At 39.9% G+C, this 18,759-nt stretch overlaps 1 protein-coding gene across 4 annotated transcripts in view; it reads left to right on the top strand.

Moving 5' to 3' along the window:
• TTC3 (tetratricopeptide repeat domain 3) overlaps positions 1-18,732 on the top strand; it is a 64,573-nt gene extending 45,841 nt beyond the window's left edge. For 3 of the 4 annotated variants that reach the window (XM_083884006.1, XM_083884007.1, XM_083884009.1), the window contains 23 exons: positions 98-190; positions 563-627; positions 1,211-1,347; positions 2,819-3,130; positions 4,076-4,342; positions 4,550-4,596; positions 6,068-6,124; positions 7,071-7,147; positions 7,267-7,428; positions 7,654-8,482; positions 9,540-9,605; positions 10,030-10,179; positions 11,399-11,538; positions 12,192-12,260; positions 12,538-12,634; positions 12,951-13,051; positions 13,527-13,620; positions 14,015-14,113; positions 15,680-16,074; positions 16,592-16,703; positions 16,790-17,002; positions 17,208-17,297; positions 17,821-18,732. In XM_083884006.1, coding sequence (XP_083740132.1) covers positions 98-190; positions 563-627; positions 1,211-1,347; positions 2,819-3,130; positions 4,076-4,342; positions 4,550-4,596; positions 6,068-6,124; positions 7,071-7,147; positions 7,267-7,428; positions 7,654-8,482; positions 9,540-9,605; positions 10,030-10,179; positions 11,399-11,538; positions 12,192-12,260; positions 12,538-12,634; positions 12,951-13,051; positions 13,527-13,620; positions 14,015-14,113; positions 15,680-16,074; positions 16,592-16,703; positions 16,790-17,002; positions 17,208-17,297; positions 17,821-17,931 — 3,783 coding nt within the window. In that variant the 3' untranslated portion in view covers positions 17,932-18,732. The remainder of the gene's footprint in view (positions 1-97; positions 191-562; positions 628-1,210; positions 1,348-2,818; positions 3,131-4,075; positions 4,343-4,549; positions 4,597-6,067; positions 6,125-7,070; positions 7,148-7,266; positions 7,429-7,653; positions 8,483-9,539; positions 9,606-10,029; positions 10,180-11,398; positions 11,539-12,191; positions 12,261-12,537; positions 12,635-12,950; positions 13,052-13,526; positions 13,621-14,014; positions 14,114-15,679; positions 16,075-16,591; positions 16,704-16,789; positions 17,003-17,207; positions 17,298-17,820) is intronic. The other variant, XM_083884008.1, reaches the window with a different exon arrangement.
• The last annotated feature ends 27 nt before the right edge of the window (positions 18,733-18,759 follow it).

Below are 18,759 nucleotides of genomic sequence, written 5' to 3' on the forward strand. Positions count from 1 at the left end.
GGATTGTGATTCCTTAAATTTCTTTGCTCACTTGAAATTAAGAAATGAATTTGTGTCAAGGCATAAATGGTGTTTTTTTTGTCCTTTTCTCCTGCAGGATTTCCTTAAGGAAATGTGTTTTACTCCTGATTGTAAAGGCCTGATTTCAAAAATAGTTATTTTTGATTCTTCTGGGGAGGTAAAATGTGAAGTAAGTATTTTAGATAAATACTTTAGATGAAATTATTTATGATATTAAGGGGGGATAAAGTGAAGATGAGAATGTACCTGTAAAATAAAATATAAAAAAAAATTGGGCTGCCTTAACTCCAGAATACGAGGATAATTTAGGAATATTAATTTCCTCTTCTAGTGGAGCAGGAATTGGTCAGATTATCAGGGATGGGGGCTGGAATTAATTCAATAAATTCAATAATCCTGAAGGAATAACTCCCCAGAGCCACAGGAAGATGGAGAATTTCTCCCCAGGGCAATACTGACCTGAGAGAAACAGAAATTATTGTGGGGTTTGTTGTGTCATAACCCAAATTTCATTCCTGTCCTGTCCCTCCTTTTGTGGCAGTGTGAACAAAAAATCCCCAAAGCCAAGGAACCACCAAGGGCTTGTGTAAAACAGAAAAGTTCAAGGTAAGGTTTGAATCCATTTGAGAGCAAAGCAGGAGGGATTTTCATGCCTTTTTACAAAAGTTTTGGGAAGTTTTCCTGATAAATGAAAAAAAAATCTGGTAAAACCCATTATAATCCAATGGTAAAAGCATTTAAGTTGCTCCACAGGATTTATTTTGTGTCAGTGTTTAGAAAATGTAAATAAAAATATATTTTATTCTGCTGCTGCAGTCATTGATACACCCAGACCTTTGACATAACTGAGTTTGCAAATTTTTGGTCAAAATAACATTTAAATAATGAGGACTTGAGCTGAGAGGACAAACAGAACAGATTTTTAAAAAGGAAAGAAATAGAATGTTAATATTTGGTTGAAAATGCTGAGTTATAAATTAAAATAAGACCATTGAAGCCAATCCTAATTTCTTTAATATAAGTAAAAGTTGCCCCATCTTGAGGACATCAATATTTTTATGAAGTTTGGTGGTCTCTGCTTCTAAATAAAAAAACACTTTGATTCTATTTGTACTTCCCAGTGTGATATTTTTTCGCCTCAATGAACTTTTGCCTCGCTGCTGAATTTTCAGGTGTGTTTTTTTTGCAGTCTTAGGAAGATAAAAATGAAACAAGAGAAAAAACAACAGCGAAAACGAGCGCGAGAAGCGGCCAGGAATTCTGCCAGGAAAAAAACTGAGGAAAACCAGGAGGGAAATGAACAATCCCAGGACAGTCAGCACAGGGGTAGGTGGAAATTTTTTGGGATTTTTTGGGGCTGATTTCCCCATGGAAAAATGGAATGGGGAAGTTTGGAGTCCCCATCCCTGGGGGTGTCTCTGGGCTGGGGACGAGGTGGGGATCAAAGTTTGGGTTTGATGGTCCTGGAGGGTTTTTCCCACCTCAGTTTGGGTTTGATGATCCTGGAGGGTTTTCCCACCTCAGTTTGGGTTTGATGATCCTGGAGAGTTTTCCCACCTCAGTTTGGGTTTGATCATCCTGGAGAGTTTTCCCACCTCAGTTTGGGTTTGATGGTCCTGGAGGGTTTTTCCCACCTAAATTATCCTGGGATTCTGTGATTCTGAGTCAGCACAAAGCAAATGGGATCAGCTTCAATATCCCAAGTTCAGCTTCAATATCCCAATTGGGACCTCAATATCCCAAGTTCAATTACAGCAGAATTCTCATATTGAAAAATGAAAAATCCACATTTTTTCTTATGATAAATTTTATTTCAATTCTGGTTTTTATTGTCCAAACAGCTGGGGATGTTACTGTGTGGGTTTAATTACTGTGTGGTTTAATTCCTTCTAGAAAACTTTGATTTTTTTTTTTTTCCTTGGCTGGTTCCTGCAGCACCAGCCTGGAGAGGGGAAAAATTCCAATTCTCCAAAAGGGATTTCAGGGATGCTGTTAAAGAAAAAAAAACCAACCTGAAATAAAACCAGACTGATCTCCTTCCTGCAGTGACTTGAAAAGTACATTTCAGATGATTGGGGGAAATCAAAATATTTCAGTCTGTGACTTTGCAGGCATTTAAAGCTTCAGCTTTTGCCTTGCTGGATGTTGGCTGCTCCAAATTCCAGAGCTGGGAACTTCCCCTGCAGCTTCTCAGGGCAAAGGAAAAGGGGAGATGTTGGAAAATTTATTTGTTTTGTCTGTATTATCAACTTGAGATACAATTAATTTATAATTTCATGGAATTCCCTGTTAAATTCTCCATGTGTATATTTTTTTAATCCCATGCTTGGGATTCTCTGGGTGCTCAGTGGCATATCCTGAAAAATTTGGGAGATTTTGGCTTCCCTGTGGATTTGTAAAATCACTTTGATTTGTTTCCTGTTGGTTTTGTTTGAAATCTTTGCTCTCTCCTTTAGTTGTGACCCTTGGAGCCAGTGCAGGGCAATGTTGACACTGTGACTTCATCCTAAAATCTGGGCAAGGTGTTTGCTCCTTTAAACAAAAAAAAAACCTTAAATTAAATTTAAAAATTGTTTTAAAAAATTAAATCAATGTTGGATCAAATTCACAATGCTCAGGACAGATGGCAAAAATAATTATTTAAATCTTTTTATTTTCAATGTAAAGCAAAGCAGTGTAAACCCATTTAATCCAAATTAACCTGTGCTTTTAGCTTGGTTTGAATTGTGCTCAGGACATGAAATCTTGCTGGTTTTGTGCCTTTTTATTTTTTAATTCCATATTTTTAATTTTCCAGGTTGTGGCCAGGATTTATACGCTGGAGACCAGGTCCTGCAGCACCTCTGGCTGAATTCCCAAAAGATCAAAGCTGCTGTCCCTGACTCTGCCAAACTATTAAAGGAACTGCTGGCCTGGGGAGTGATCAGAGAGGAGGATTTCACCTCTTATTCCCAAATTAACACTTCCCAGGAGCTGCTGGAGCAGCTCCTCAGCTCCTTAATGCAGGAAAAATCCCGAGTTCAGACCAGGGGCTTCCTGCACGTCCTGAGCCAGCTGGGAGAGGTGGACCCCAAAGTGCACAAGTGGCTGCAGCACCTGGATAACCTGGGTGGGTTTGGAGCCCTCTCTTTTTTATCTTTATTTTTTTTCCTAAAATTCTCTATTTTCTTGGTTTAAAACAGCAAAAATAAAACTTCTCCTCTTGGTCCTTTCCCTGATTTTCGGAGGGAGAAACGAGCTGGGTGAGGCAGGAGCTCTGCCAAGGGTTTGGAAATGCAGGAAGGAGAAAATGGAACAACTTTTAATCATTTTAAAATTCCAGAATGGGCTGAAATGCATAACAATAATCTGGTTTTGGAGAGTAAATAATGGTGGTCCATTATCTTGACTCACATGTGTTACTATACATTAAAACCCCAAAATTTAGATTTCCAAAATTCCAGCAGTGAGGTTTTGCCATTAGACTTGGAAATAATTTTAATTCCAGCAGTGGGGTTTTGCCATTGGACTTGGAAATAATTTTAATTCCAGCAGTGGGGTTTTGCCATTAGACTTGGAAATAATTTTAATTCCAGCAGTGGGGTTTTGCCATTAGACTTGGAAATAATTTTAATTCCAGCAGTGGGGTTTTGCCATTGGACTTGGAAATAATTTTATGTTTGCTGTTGGATTTATAATTGAAAAAAAAGTGGAATTTTGGGGATTTGGGGGTTCTTCATTTTGCTCTGTCACATCCACATCCTTCCAAGAATTCATAAATCCAAATACTATTATTATTATACAAATAATAATTGGTGAGAGTAGAATTTATATCAACCCCATTCCTCATTTTTTTTTGTTTTTTTTTTCATTTCCAAGACACCAAAGCTCTCACATCATCTGTACATTTAATTTCTAGACCAAACTCTTCCCCTTTGAAGAGTTTCATGCAGATAAAATGAAAAATTAACATTAAAATGTGATATTCCTCTTCAATAAAATGAAGCATTTTAAGCACTACAAATTTAAAGCTAGAATTAAATAATTGAGATTTATTTTTTCCCATCTTTTCCAGGTCTGACAGCTACAAAAAACTTCCTCCTTCAATATGGCCAAGTCCTGCAAGAGCTTGACCTTTCTATTTTAACCCCACAGTGGAACCAGAAATATGGCAGTAAATTTGATTATGTGGCAAAAACTGATGGTGAAAAGCAAGAAATGAGTGATTATTTCCTCACCCCTCCCCTAGAGAAATCCCGATGTTTTATATGGCTTTTAGAAGAAAACAGAGAACATTTTCCAAGCCTCCATCAAGCTTTAGATGAATTCTTTGATAAAATGGGTGAGTAGCAAAAAGGGATCTGATATTTTCCAATTAAAAATTTGATTTTTATTTTTAACATTAAAATTCTGCAGCCGCAGTTTTTTGGAGCTGCTTTGGATAAAGGATGAGAAAACAATAATTCCCTGTGATTTCCCCAGTTAAATTGGGAATTAAATAAATTGTTATTGTTTCCATCAATCACCGTGACTTTTATCCTCTCCACAGATGACCCAGCCATTATATTAAAGAAGCAGGGAAATGAAAATTTATCAGTAAGTGAACTTCATTTCTGCTTGGCCTCAGCTCACAAAGAACTTTTTTTGCTGTTTCAAAAAAGGAAATAATTTTGCACCCTCGTCCTTCAAACTTGTTGGAGATTCAATCTCTTTTCTTAAATTATTTGATATTTGAATTATTTAATAATAATTTCTGAATTGAGCCTCATTCTGAGTCACTTTTTAATTGGTGTCAGCATTAAAATCCAGCCCAATTGGCAGAAAGAGATTTTGTATTTCAGTTTATTCTGTGTTTGAGGCACCTTCACTTGAAGTTCTTGTCTGAAGTTAAATTTACCTTGAGAAATCCAAGATTTAGTTTTGATTAAGAATAAAACTTTGGAATTAATTAATGTAGATACCAATAAATGCAGAATTTTTAATGTGCACATTAATAAAATGCAGAATTTTTAATTTGCACACCAATAAAATGCATTTTTTAATATGCACATTAATAAAATGCAGATTTTTTAAATGTGCACATTAATAAAATGCAGAATTTTTAATGTGCACATGAGTAAAATGAAGAATGTTAATGAAATGCGTATTTTTTAATGTACCCATTAATAAAATTCTGATTTTTAAATGAACACATAAATAAAATGCAGAATTTTAAATTTGCACACTGATAAAATGCAGTTTTTAATGTACACATTAATAAAATGCAAAAATTTTAATGTGCACATGAGTAAAATGAAGAATTTTAAATCTGCACATTAATAAAATGCAGAATTTTTAATGTGCACATTAATAAAATGCAGAATTTTTAATGTGCACATGAGTAAAATGAAGAATTTTAAATCTGCACATTAATAAAATGCAGAATTTTTAATGTGCACATGAGTAAAATGAAGAATTTTAAATCTGCACATTAATAAAATGCAGAATTTTTAATGTGCACATGAGTAAAATGAAGAACGTTAATGAAATGCGTATTTTTTAATGTACCCATTAATAAAATTCTGATTTTTAAATGAACACATAAATAAAATGCAGAATTTTAAATTTGCACACCGATAAAATGCAGTTTTTAATGTACACATTAATAAAATGCAAAATTTTTAATGTGCACATGAGTAAAACGCAAAATTTTAAATGTACACTAATAAAATGTAGACTATTTTAAGTGTACACCAATAAAATGCAGAATTTTAAATGTACATGTTAATAAAATGCAGATTTTTTTAATGTACACATAAATAAAATTCAGATTTTTTAAAATTTTTTTTTTTTTTTGCTTTTTCATTTCATGAATTGGGAAATTCCAAGAATGAAATGAAAACCAGGACAATGAAACTGCTTTGATTTCAGTGTTACAGCCTAAAAAACCTGTAATTAAATTGTTCTGTTCCTGTGCAATCCCAAATCCTGTTACAGAATTAATTCAAATTTCAATTCCTTCATCTTTATCTTTCTTGGAAAACGAGATTTGCCAACCCTGTGCCTTCACTTGATTTTTCTCTTTCAGAATAATGAAATCAAAGTTAAAAACAAAAACAGGAAGAAGAATTGGAAAGATTCAAAGGTCAGTAACTAAAGCAGGTACCACTTATTTCCCATTAAAAACCCACCTAAAAATGGAATTTTTCAAAGAATTTCTGGCTTTCAATGGGAAAAGGAGCTGGTTTTGTAAATACCTTGAGGAGGCTCCTGACTGAAGTAAAATTCAGCTGTTAAAGACTCAAATGATGCAGTTTTGTTAAAATTTATCTATTTTTAAATTTATTTATGACTAACCTTGGCTCTGACTTGGAGGCACCTTCCACTGGCTTAATTCTGAATTATTGTTGTGATTTTAATTTTAATATGGGAAGATGAGAATTCAGTGCAAAAATTCCATTTCATGCTCAGGAATATTATTAATAATTCATTATTTTATAGATTTTTATTGGAATATTGTTCTACCTGAATTTTTTGCTGCCTTTTGAAGGATTTTACTTTATTGAAAACCTCAGGTCCAGCTTCATGCCCTCACCTTTTTTTATAATTTTTCTAGAATTTCAAGAGTATTTTCCTCAGGATTTATTTTTCTCTCTTAGGTGCATTTATTTGTGTATTTCTAAATTATTAGATAATAAAAATGAAAACAACTAAAATGTCTTTAATGGACAATAATAATAACCAGAGTCACCTGTGGAATTAGGGATAAATTCTGCTCATGGTAAATTTGTTACAAACTCAAATTTAAAAAAAAAGTTGTATTAAATGTTGATGAAATTAGTAAAAAAAAGAGGGATTTGGGTCTGAATATCCCATTTTTTTCTCCCAAATATATTCTGAAGAAGAAATTAATAACTTTAAATAAAGAATTTTCTTTGCTGTGGCTTAGTTTTACAGTGGAAATTTTGCACAATTAAAATGATGAATTTAAAGAACAAATTTCAGAGTAAATAAGTCACTCTTGGTCTTTGCTGTGGATTATTTAACAGGAGTTTTTGTGAGGGTAAAAACTAAAATAAATCTGTTTTTAGTCTATTTTAGTATTATCCAGTGGAGTTAGTACAGCCCCACGAGAAGAAGAGAAGATTTTTATAGAAGAAAATAATTTGTGAGTATTTGATTCTGCTTTTATTGCCCAAATCCCACATTGCTGGAGAAGAATCCCTTAAAAACACACCAAGGCTGTGTTAATTTTTATTTTTATTTTTATTTTCCTAATTTTTAAAGGTACCCAGATTTTTCAAATGAACCCTTTGCAATCCCAGAAGATCTCCAGGAGCAACTGGAGGAATTCGAAGCTCTTTATAATGTTTCAAATAGTAACAATTATGGAATTATTAATAATAATAATAATAACAACCCAGATCCAATCTGTGAGAATTTATATGAGTGAGTATAAATTTCTGTACTCAGCAGCTTCATTGAGTTGGGAGGGTGATTTTATTTCATAATTTTAATTTTTTTTTTTGTATTAATTGGAATCCTTGTGGTCTGGTGTGTCCATGGATTGATGTTGGTGAAATTTTTTTTAGAATTTTTAGAATTTTTTTAGAATTACATTTTAAAAACTTTATTATGATGATTCTTTTCTTCTTTTTTTTTCTTTTTTTGAAGTTATTTCTCTCAAATCTTGGATCAACATGGCCCTCTGGAGATGAATAATAAATTACTGGTTGGGGAATATGAGAATTTCCCCGAGGAGACGCGCAAGGTGGTGGAGGACGAAGGTGGCCTGGAGCCTTTCCTGCTGAAATCCCATCAGTTCATCGTGGTGGATAATCTGATTGCCCTGAGGAAACACTCAGCCCTTTTTGAAGGAAATCCAAGCAGGAATGATTCGGGGAATAAAGAAGAAAACGATAAATCTGGGGAATCCCAAGGGAGCAAGCTGCCCTTGAATCCCTACGCGGAGGAGTTCAAGCCTCAGTCCTACCCCCTGGAATCCCCTTTATCACCAGCACCTCCTGATTTAACAGATTATGAGACTCCAGCATATTTCCCCTACTCCTTCCCTGCCTCCTGCTCCTCTGGGAATCCTCTGGAGGGCGAGGCTGTGGATTCCATGGCCAGCCAGGCTCCTTTTCCTGGGGTTTTATTGAAGGGTTTTGATCCCGCCGTGTTCTTACCTCAGAGCTCCTGGGGTTATCAGTATGGATTTTTACCCCTGGCACAGCCTGCACTGATTTATGCTGCTCCTGCAGCTCGTCAGGATTGTCTGGAATCTGCAATTCCCTGTGGGAAATCCAGCCCTGAGGGTTCTGTAGGTGGAATCCAGGAGTGCAAAGGAGTTCAGAGCCACCCAGGGGACTTGGATAAAGAGGATTCTGCTTTCCCAAATGGTGCAGGTGGAGCTGAAGGGGGTAAAATGGCTAAAAAGGAAGAAGGAAGGAGAAATAAAGCTGGGATGAAGAGCAATCCTCACACCAGGATGGTGGCTGTGCAGGTAAGGGGTGGGAATGATGCTGGGGAGGTTTTGAGGCCACCAGGATGAGCAGAGGGATGGAGCAGCTCTGCTGGGAGGAAAGGCTGGCACAGCTGGGATTGTTCAGCCTGGACAGGAGAAGCTTTGGGCTGAGCTCAGGGTGGCCTTGCAGGGCCTGAAGGAGCCCCAGGAAAGCTGGAGAGAGACAATTCCCAAGGGCCAAAGGGACAGGACACAGGGAATGGCTTCACACTGAGAAATGACAAGTTTAGGGGGGATGTTGGGAAAAAAAATCTAGATTTTCCAGCTTTGCTGTGGCTGCCCCTGGATCCCTGTGAGTGCCCAAGGCCAGGTTGGACATTGGGGACAGTGGAAGGTGTCCCTGCCATGGCAGGAGTGGAACTGGATCATGTTTAACTTCCGCTCCCAACCCAAAGCATTCCAAGATTCCTGAAAACTTTCAGTTTCAGTTTCTGCCACTTTCTGTGATTACTCATTTTCCATTTGTAATTCCTCAGAGCTGCTCACTGGATTTTGTTGTTTTGCCTGAAGGTTTTGCAGCTCCTTTCCCTGTGTATTCACAGAGGGAAGTGCTGCACACAACTTTCACCTTCTCTTTAGAGATAAAGTCTCTAAAAGGGACACAAAGTCCTTCTTGTGTCATTATTTTTCCTTTTGTGATGAGTTCAGGGGGATTTATTTTCACTTCCACAACACCTGAGGGTTTGGATTTGTGGAGGAGGCTCAGGGGGACCTTCTCACTCTCTACCACTCCTTGACAGGAGGGTGAGACACCTCCTGTAAATCTTAATTTTACACACATTTAGAGCATGGCTTTGTTTAGAGACTCACAGAACTCACTGAAATTGCTCGTGGACAATGAAAACAAGGAAAGGAAAAAAAAAAAATCCCTTTCAGAATCACCTCCACAATGTTTTCCTACATCATTTATAGGCTTGGATTAGAGTTTGGATTTGTAAAACCCTCAGTGAGGTACAAAAGCTCCAAACCAGAGCAGCTCTTCTATGAACTGAGAAGATTTTTAATCAAATTTTGATTTTTTTTGTGCATGTTCTAGGTAAATCAGGAAGTCACTGATAGAGAAACCAACACTTCACCTTTCCATCCATTTGAAAATCAACAAGTAAGTTCCCTGTATCCTGGTTTACATTTCCCATGAAGGAGCTTAAAGGAATGGCCAAAAACTGAACAGTGAAGAAATGAAAACAACAGGTTTTAACAGATATTTTGGGTCGTTTGGCTGATTTTTTTTGATGTTCTTGTAAACATTACCCAGCCCCACAATGGCATGATTTCTGAGCTTTGTTCGGCTATTTGATTTTTGTTCTGAGAGCTTTGTTCTAAGTTATTCAGACACTTAATGTTTATGAAATATTTCCTCTCTCAAAACCTGCTTTTAAATATTTTATTTGGGCACGGAGACAGTTCACAGTCGTGTTAATGGCAGGTTTATGTCTGTGTCAGGAGATAAAAATGAGAAATTGTGACCTTTGAACTGCTGACAGGTACAAACCAGACTGGTTTTTTTGTCACTGATTAATTTCCAGGGCGATATTCTCCGCGTGGAAAAGGAGCACCAGGTGTTGCAGGAACAGCTCAGGGAAGCAGAGGAGAAAATTGAGCAGTTGCAGAGCAGGAGCTCAGAGGAAATCAGTGCTTTGGAAGAACTCCTGAAAAAAAGTATTGAGGAGACTGAGGTAAAGCTTTTCCACATGGATCAGAAGTTGTGGAATCTCCTGGAAGTGTTCAAGGACCAGCTTGGGATGGTGGGAGGTGTCTGTGTTGGTTTGGAAAGACAGGAGTCTGCCAGGGAAAGCTGGAGCCTCCCTTGGAATGGAGAATGTAAACCCCTTCCCTCCAAATTATTATAATTTTGAAATTAAGGGGATTTCAGGAAAAAAAATTTGGGAATAGGAATAACAATTCTTTACTAGGAATATTAAAAATAAAAATGCAGTAGTGCAAAAAAAACCGAACAAAAAGAAAACCCTGACAGAGTCAGAACACAACCTGACCCCCTGTTGGTTCAGGGTGTTGGTGTCAGTCCAGTCGAGCCCTCCTGCAGTGACAGATGTGGTAAAGCTTTTCCCCCATGGATCAGAGGTTGTGGAATCCCCTGGAAGTGCCCAAGGCCAGGCTGGACAGGGCTTGGAGCAGCCTGGGATGGTGGGAGGTGTTTGTGTTGGTTTGGAAAGACAGGTGTCTGCTGAGGAAGGCAGGAGCCTCCCTTGGAATGGAGAATGTAAATCCCCTCCCTCTAAATTATTGTAATTTTGAAATTAAGGGGATTTCAGGTAAAGATATGGGAATAGGAAGAACAGTTCTTTACTAGGAAAATTAAAATAAAAATGCAGTAATACAAAAAAAGCACTGCCAGGGTCAGAACACAACGTGACCCCCTGTTGTTGCTCAGGGTGTTGGTGTCAGCCCAGCCCAGCCCTCCTGCAGGGCCAGATGTGGTTCTGCTGGAGCAGAGATGATCCTGTAGAAGGTCCAGTGGTGCTGAGCTGGGTCTGCTCTCCCTCTGGGAATCCAAACAGGCTGTGCTGCTGTTCCCAATGCCAGGTTTGATCCAGGTGGGAATGCTGGGCTCCTCCCCCTGGGTGGAGCATCTCCCCATGGGATGATGGAATTGTCTCAGCCCTGCAGTGAGCCTGGATGAACAGAAGATTCCCCATGAAATTATGAGGAATGGATCCTGGCAGAGATAAAGAAACACTTTTAAAACTGTTTTTAACAGTTGATGGTAGAAAACAAACTGCTGATCACATCTTGCATTGCAAACTGAGAATGTCTTTCCCACCCCAACCATTCCAGGATTCCCTGGTTAATCACAAATATCCTCAATCTGCTTCAACTTTTATTTGAATAAGCCACAATTTTTAGAATTTTTTATTTCTTCTTTTCTGCCTTCAGGTGTCCCAGAATGAGCTGGATTGGTTCCACCAAGACTCAGAAACACAAATGAAGAAATGGCAGCAGGAGAAGAAAGAAAACAGAGAGAATTTAAAAGCACTGAAGGGCACAATTAAAAAACACTCAGACACCAATGAGAGGTACAGCTGTAAATAGATTTACATCCCCTCATTCTGACACTCTAAAGGCTTCAGAATTTTTGAAGGAAATTTAATCTTTGGTTGTGAAAGCAGCCAGACATTTTCTCCCAGTGTTAGGCTGAAATATGGACATGGCCACTCCCTTATTTTGAATAAGAATTTGCCATTTTTTTGGCAAATTACATGTAAACATCTAAAACATCTTTTAGATAAGTGATGAAACTGTTTCAGCAATAATTCTCCTGATCAGATTTGACAATTCCTGCTGTATTTTAACGTCCTCTCTCAGTTTCCAGAGCCCAGACTTTGCTCCTTGAACGCCTTTGTTTTATCTTTAGTCTTAATTAATTTGGGCCAAATCTCTCCTAAAAAAAATCCTCACCCTGTATTTATATTAATTACTGCTTTATTAGCAATAAATTTAAATATGTTTAGAACAGAATCCCTGCATAGTTTGGGTTGGGATGGATCTTAAAGAACATTTAGTTCCACCTGGCCTTGGACATTTCCAGGGCTGGGAATTCCATAATTTCTCTGGGATTAAACAGGATCTAAACCCTGCAGATTGTCCTGGTTCTCACAGAGGAACATGTTCCATATTTTGCCAAGAAACCTTTTCCACAACAAACTCAGTAAATGTTCTGTTCCTGTAGGTATTTGAAGACCATTGATGACAAGAAAAAGCAATATAATGTGTGTTTAAATACATTTCTGGAGACCAGGTAAAACTCGTGTTCCTTTCAGCAATATTTACATTTTTCTGCTTCACTTTGGGTAAAAAAAAAAAGCACTTTAACCCATATTTCTTACTCTAAGTTTGCTTTTACTTGCCATGAGTAAATATTAAATATTTAGAATAAAGAAAACCATCTTCTCATACATTTCCTTTGATTGCATGACACTGAGTAGCTGTTAAAAAACCCTCTAAAATGGCACAAAGTTTAAATATTGCTCTGCTCTCAATGGTTCTCAAATATTTCATTTTTTTTTCTTTCACAGTAATAAATTTGCCAGTGAAAAAGGCAAATTGGAAGAGCTGATAAAAAAGAGTCAAAGTGACAGCCAGGAGTGTGAGAAAAGAGCTGTTACAGCAGAGGTACAACCAGAAAAAAAAAATATCCTTAAAAACCTTTTGTGGGGTTGTGCTGATTGGAGGGTGAGGGAAATTATATAAAAATGTTGATTAAACATCGACAGTGCCAGGGATGGAAATTCCACTTGAAAATTCTTTGTATCCTCAAACTCTTGTTTAAATTCTTACTAAAATCTGGTTTAAGGATTTTATCCCTTTTTTTCTTGATTTTTTAAAAACTTTTTTTTGTTTGTTTTGTTCTGGGTTTTTTTTTTTGGGGTGTTTTGTTTTGGTTTTTCTTGTGTTTTGGTTGGGTTTTGTTTTGTTTTTTTTTCCACAGGTCTCAGTGCTCCAGACCTGGAAGGAAACTGAAATCTGGAAGCTCAAAGGAACCATTGCCAAGGCAGAGGGAAATCTCAGGATACTGAAGGCTCAGAGCAGGTACTGGGAGTTCCCACCAGGAATTCCACCACTCCTGCTTGTTAATTATTCACTATATAATATTCATTTTATATTCTGTAATTACATCAAATATAATTTTTATTTTATCTTCTGTAGTTATATTGAATAGATGAGATTTATATAAAATATTAAAGTGCACAGAGTTGGGGGTAAATAATATTGCCACAAACAAAATTTAGCTGGAAATTGAATCTCATCCTTATCCTTATCCTTGTGTCTTTCTGAGCTGGGAAAATCACATTATCTGGGTAATAATAATAATAATAATAATAATAATAATAATTGCAGTTATTCCTGCCCAGTATCCCTGGAAAAAGGGCTGCAGTGGAACTGATTTTCACCCTTGAAAACTTTACTGGTATTAATTTTTGAGGGAGGAATTGTTGGGACAACACCACTGGTCTTAAAAATCATGGGAATGTTGGAGTTTAACTGTAAATCCTCAATATTCCAGCAGCTCAGCCTCAGCAGCTCCTGTGCTGAAGTCCTACATTGATTCCTGGGAAATATTTATTTCAAATGTCAAGAAAGAACTGGAAAAAGTCGAGGTAAAACTTCATTTCTCTCCACAAGCTTCTCAAGTTGAACTTTGGAAAGGAAAACATTAAATGACATTGTATTTTTTGAAAACAGCAGTAGCTTGTCCTGCAAATACTGAGGGGAATTTTTTTAATTACCAAAGAAAGAAAGGTTGGTAATTTATATAAATGGATATATTCACTTTTGTAAAAGCAAAAATCTGCCTTTAAAATTGGGTCCCACATTAACAAATTGATTTCTTTTTGTTGTTGGTGACCTTTAGATATCCATGAAACTTAAAAAAAAAAAAAAAAATAAAAAGAAATTCTTTGAGAAGTTCAGCCGTAAAATGTGATTTTTAATGAAGAGTTCAGGTTGTTGCTGGTGTGGAGGATTTGCTGATGGTTTGTTCTCCCTTCGCAGGCTGAGTATGAAGAAAAAATCGAGCAGGTGAAAAACGGTGCCCGGAACTGCCTGACTAAAGTGGAAGTTGTGGATTTTCCTTTTCCTGAGGGATTTGTTGTGAGTGTCCCACCTCCCACAGCATTCCCAGTGCTTGGAATTGCCCCCAGCAGTGCTGGGAGGTGTCCAGGGAGAACTGGAATGTGCAGCCTTGGACACACCAAATGCAGCCAGGGGATGCTCCAGAGGAAAAGGGGATGAGGATGGAGCTGGGGGAGGCCGGGGAGCAGCACATTCCCACCTCAGGGAGAGGTTAAAGCTGTTTAAATCACTCACTGATGGTTTTGTCCATTGTGGGGTTCCTGCAGCACCAAAATCCTGGAATTCCAGGATGGTTTGGGTTGGAAGGGACCTTAAAGATCATCCAGTTCCAACCCTGACACCTCCCAGTGTCCCAACCCCAATGTCCAACCTGGCCTTGGGCACTGCCAGGGATCCAGGGGCAGCCACAGCAAATCTGGGAATTCCATCCCAGCCCCTCCCCACCCTCCCAGGGAAGGATTTTCCCCCAACATCCCACCTGAACTTGTCATTTCTCAGTGTGAAGCCATTCCCTGTGTCCTGTCCCTGCATTTGTTGTCCCAACTCCATCTCCAGCTGTCCTGGAGCTTCTTTAAGCACTGGAAAGGGCTCTGGAGCCTTCTTGAGATTCTCCAGGTTGAACAGCCCCAAAATCCATTGGGAGAAGCTCCATTATGGAGAATCCCTGAGGTTGGAAAAGCCCTCCCAGCCCAGGGAGTCCCAGCTGTGCCCCATCCCCACCTTGTCCCCAGCCCAGAGCTCTGAGTGCCACCTCCAGGTGTCCTTTGGACTCCAAACCTCCCTGGGCAGCTCTTCCCAAGGCCTGAGCACCCTTTCCATGGGGAAATTTTTCCTGAAAGGAATTCCTGCAAACTCCACCCTCAGCTGCAGGCAGGGAGGTGGAGCAGAGCCAGTTCTGGGGAATGAAAACAGCCCCAAAAATCCAGGTCACAGACATTTCCTCATGGCCCAACAGCTCCACCAGTTCAAAGCAGTTCAAATCCACTCAAATCAAAGCAGTTTCTTCTGACCCCTCTGATTGTTCCTTTTAAATTTTTTTTTCTCTGAAAATCTTGGTGAAAATATTTTTGATTTTTTTTTTTTTGTTCTGAGTGTAATTTAGATTCAGGGCTCTGGTCTAATTTATTAATTTTTATCATTGTTAATAATTATTATTTAAGATTATTATTTTTTTATTATTTTAGTATTTATTATTATTTCTTTATTATTTATATTACACTTTTTCTGCAGCTTCCACTCCTGCTCTCCTGCATAATTCCCCACTTACTTTTAGGTCTGTCCTTTCTAATTATTGACACAAAATATGGAGACAACTTAACCACCACCAATTTAGTGGGAAAAGAAGAACTTTTTGTGCCCCTTGTTTTGCATTTGGAATCTATTTTTCCTGCAGTGACACCAGAGTGACCTTTTAGGAGAGAAATAACGAGGTGAAACGGCTGCCCTGATGTAAAGGAGTTTTTAAGATAAAGTGGTGACACCTTTGGGATCCTGGGCACAACCAAACCTGCAAATGCCCCAGAGTTGAACTGAATTTGTTTTAATCACTTTAATTATGTTTTTTTTTTTTTTTTTTTTTCCCAGGCAATCCCGGGCAGAGCCCCCACGTGTGACCCTGCCATTGTCAGCTATTCCCTGGCCCCTGCACATCCCTGTGCCCTCCCTGCATTCTCCAGCTCTGATGGAAAAGCTCCAGCCCAGCCTCCACTCCCAGCACAGCCTGGAGCCAAAGCAGCCCCTGCCACCTCTGAGGCTTCTCCTGCAGCTGGGAAAACACATCCCAAAGCTCCAGAGGGATCCCATTCCAACCAGCTCCCACCATCCCACCCAGCAGGGATTCCTGGCAGTGACTCCCAGCCCAACCAGGATCCCTCAGCTCTGCCACCGAGGCCTTCTGGAGCTCCAAACAACATCAAGCTCCCCAAAGAAACTGGAAATATTTTAGCCCAGCTCCAGAGTATATTCCCAAACTACAGCAGGTACTGGATTGGGGAGGAGGGCTGTGAAACAAGGGCTGGGATCAAGTGGAAAAAGGATCGATTTTGTTCTGATAAGGGATAATGATCTGCTGATAAGGGGTGGAGGGACGGGACACAGGGAATGGGTTTAAACAGGGCAGGGCTGGGTGGGATCCTGGGAATTAGGAATTGTTCCCTGGGAGGGTGGGGAGGTCCTGGGATGGAATTCCCAGATTTGCTGTGGCTGCCCCTGGATCCCTGGCAGTGCCCAGGGCTGGGCATTGGGGTTTGGAGCAGCCTGGGACAGTGGGAGGTGTCCCTGCAGTGGGGGCTGGAATGAGAGGAGCTTCCAGGTCTCTGCCAAACCATTCCATGATTCTGGTGATTGTCCAGGGGTTTTGTCCTGGTCACTGAGAGTCACTGGGAGCAGCCACAGCTCCTGGGACAAGCTGGTGTGTTTTGATGCTGCTGGGATCCAGCAGGGAGCCTGCAGTGCTCTCCAGGGGCCCTCCCTGACCCTCCTTTCCTGTCCCTCCAGCTCAGACTTCGTTGCCTTCATCAGGAAAGTGGAGAGGAGGAACGGGACCAACCTGGGCCCCGACGAGATCCTCGCCCGTGTCACGGAGCTCATCCTGGACCACCAGCTCAAGGTACTGGGGCTGCTGCTCTTCCCCACATGGAAAATGGAGCAGCACAGCCCCACAAGGCTCACAGTTCCTCTCTGACCCCTGTGCAGGCCCCACCTCCAGCAGGCAGAGCTGGGCAGTCCCTGGGCTCTGCTGCCCCAGCCCGGAGCCGGGAATCGTCTGCGGAAGGAACCGGCCCCGGCTCTTCCCGGGCAGCACCAGCCCCTAAAAACTCCTCCAGTAAAAACCCCTCTCAGCCCAACCTGCAGCCCTGGGGAAATGCTGGAGCTACACCTAAAACCAAATGGAAAAAGCAGGACAATGTAAGTTTGCTGCTGTTGCAGTGGAGTTGTTGCCATGTGCTTTGTGTACAAGACTCAATCTCAGGGAAAAATAAAAAAAATTGTTTATTTTGTGTACAAAAGCTTCAATAGACTTGGTTAAAGTTAGTGAGCTCATTGATTGAGCAGAATGTGCAGGTTAATTGCTGATGGTTGTTAAATAACTGAGCATTCCTTTGCTGGCCAGGCCTCCAGTGAGGATCCCTGTGCCATCTGTCACGATGAGCTGAGCAAAGACTGCTGCGAGCTCGAGTGTGGCCACCACTTCCACAGAGAGGTGAGTTCTGCTCTTGTTCCTCCTAAAAACAACCCCCTGACCCTCCCCTGACCCTTAAACAACAGGGCACAATTTCCATTTCCAGCCTTTGCCCCCCAGACCTGACCCACAGCCACCCTGACTGTCAGAAAACTTTTGGTATTTTTAAAGTAAAGTGGTTCTTCAGAGAAATGAATTTGGTTGGGATTGCTGGCAGCACACTCAGGCAATGAGTTATCCCTGAAAACTCTGTATTTGCCCTCCTGCTGGTGGGGATTTATGAAGTAAAAAAACCAGGATTATGTTGGAGTAGCTCCACTTTTCTGTGGCTTTTCCCCTTTACCTTTTTTGTTTTAATGCCGATTCGTTCGGCATTTATTCAGCAGAATAAATCCCATTAGAGCAGGAAACCCATTCTCCACCCCCAGATTTCAGTGGTGTAGAACTTGCTGAAGAGTTTCCCCATCAGTGCCAATGATTTCCAGCCTCCAGCTGGATTCCCCTTGCCCAGCCTGTGCCTGTGACCCTCTCCCTGTGCCCGCAGTGCATCCGGACGTGGCTCAAGCAGCATTCCAGCACCTGCCCCATCTGCCGTGTCCACGCTCTGCTTCCTGAGGACTTCCCTGAGCTTCCTGCCTGGAACAAGTCCAGCTGAGCCGCCTTTTCCTCCTCCACTTCCTCATTCACGATGCCACAAGGGGCTGCAGCACAAGCCCCAGTGCTGGGGGAACAAGACAGAACCCTGGGGTTTCACTCCCAGATCCAAGATTTCTCCTGGTTCCTGCCTAAAGCTCTGGAGTTCAGGGCTGGCAGCACACAAAATTGGGTTTTTTTTGGTTAAAGGACACTGAAAGTACTAATTTTTTTTTATTTGAAAGGCCAATGCATAATTCCTGTGAAGAGGGAGGCTCTTCCCTCAGATTTATCCCAATATCAAACAAATAAAAGGATTTTTTTAGGATTCTATTGCTCCAAAGGATGGAGCAATAGAATTGGAAACCAAGACATTTCCTTCCTCAGGATTCAAGCCTGGTGTTGTCTTTGCAGCTCTTCTCTCTGCATAAATCCACAGCTGAGGATTCAAATTCTTTAAATAATGACTTTTAGTTACATTTGGAAGCAAGAATTTAAAATTATTATTATTCATAATTCTTTAACTTCAAAATAGGGTTGAAATTTGAATTTCCCCTTTGTTGAAGAGCTGCTCTGTTTAAATGGGAAGGATTTGTTTTTTTACAGGATTTTTAAGTTACACTTCCTCTGTGTTTTGTGCAGGAATGGTCTTAATTAAGGAATTGTCTTAATCCAGGGAGCATCACATGGATCAGGAGCTCTTGGCCAATTCCAGGGATCACTTGTTCCCCAACACTGCTAAAATCTCCTCCAGCTGAAGTTTTAAACTCCTCTCTCATTAATCAATGTATTAATTACCACTTCAATAAAAAAATAAAATTCATGTTGTTTTTGTGTAGTATTTCTGCTC

This window comes from Zosterops lateralis (genome assembly GCF_965231275.1).
Source record: "Zosterops lateralis genome assembly, chromosome: 2".
Classification (NCBI taxonomy): Eukaryota; Metazoa; Chordata; class Aves; order Passeriformes; family Zosteropidae; genus Zosterops; species Zosterops lateralis.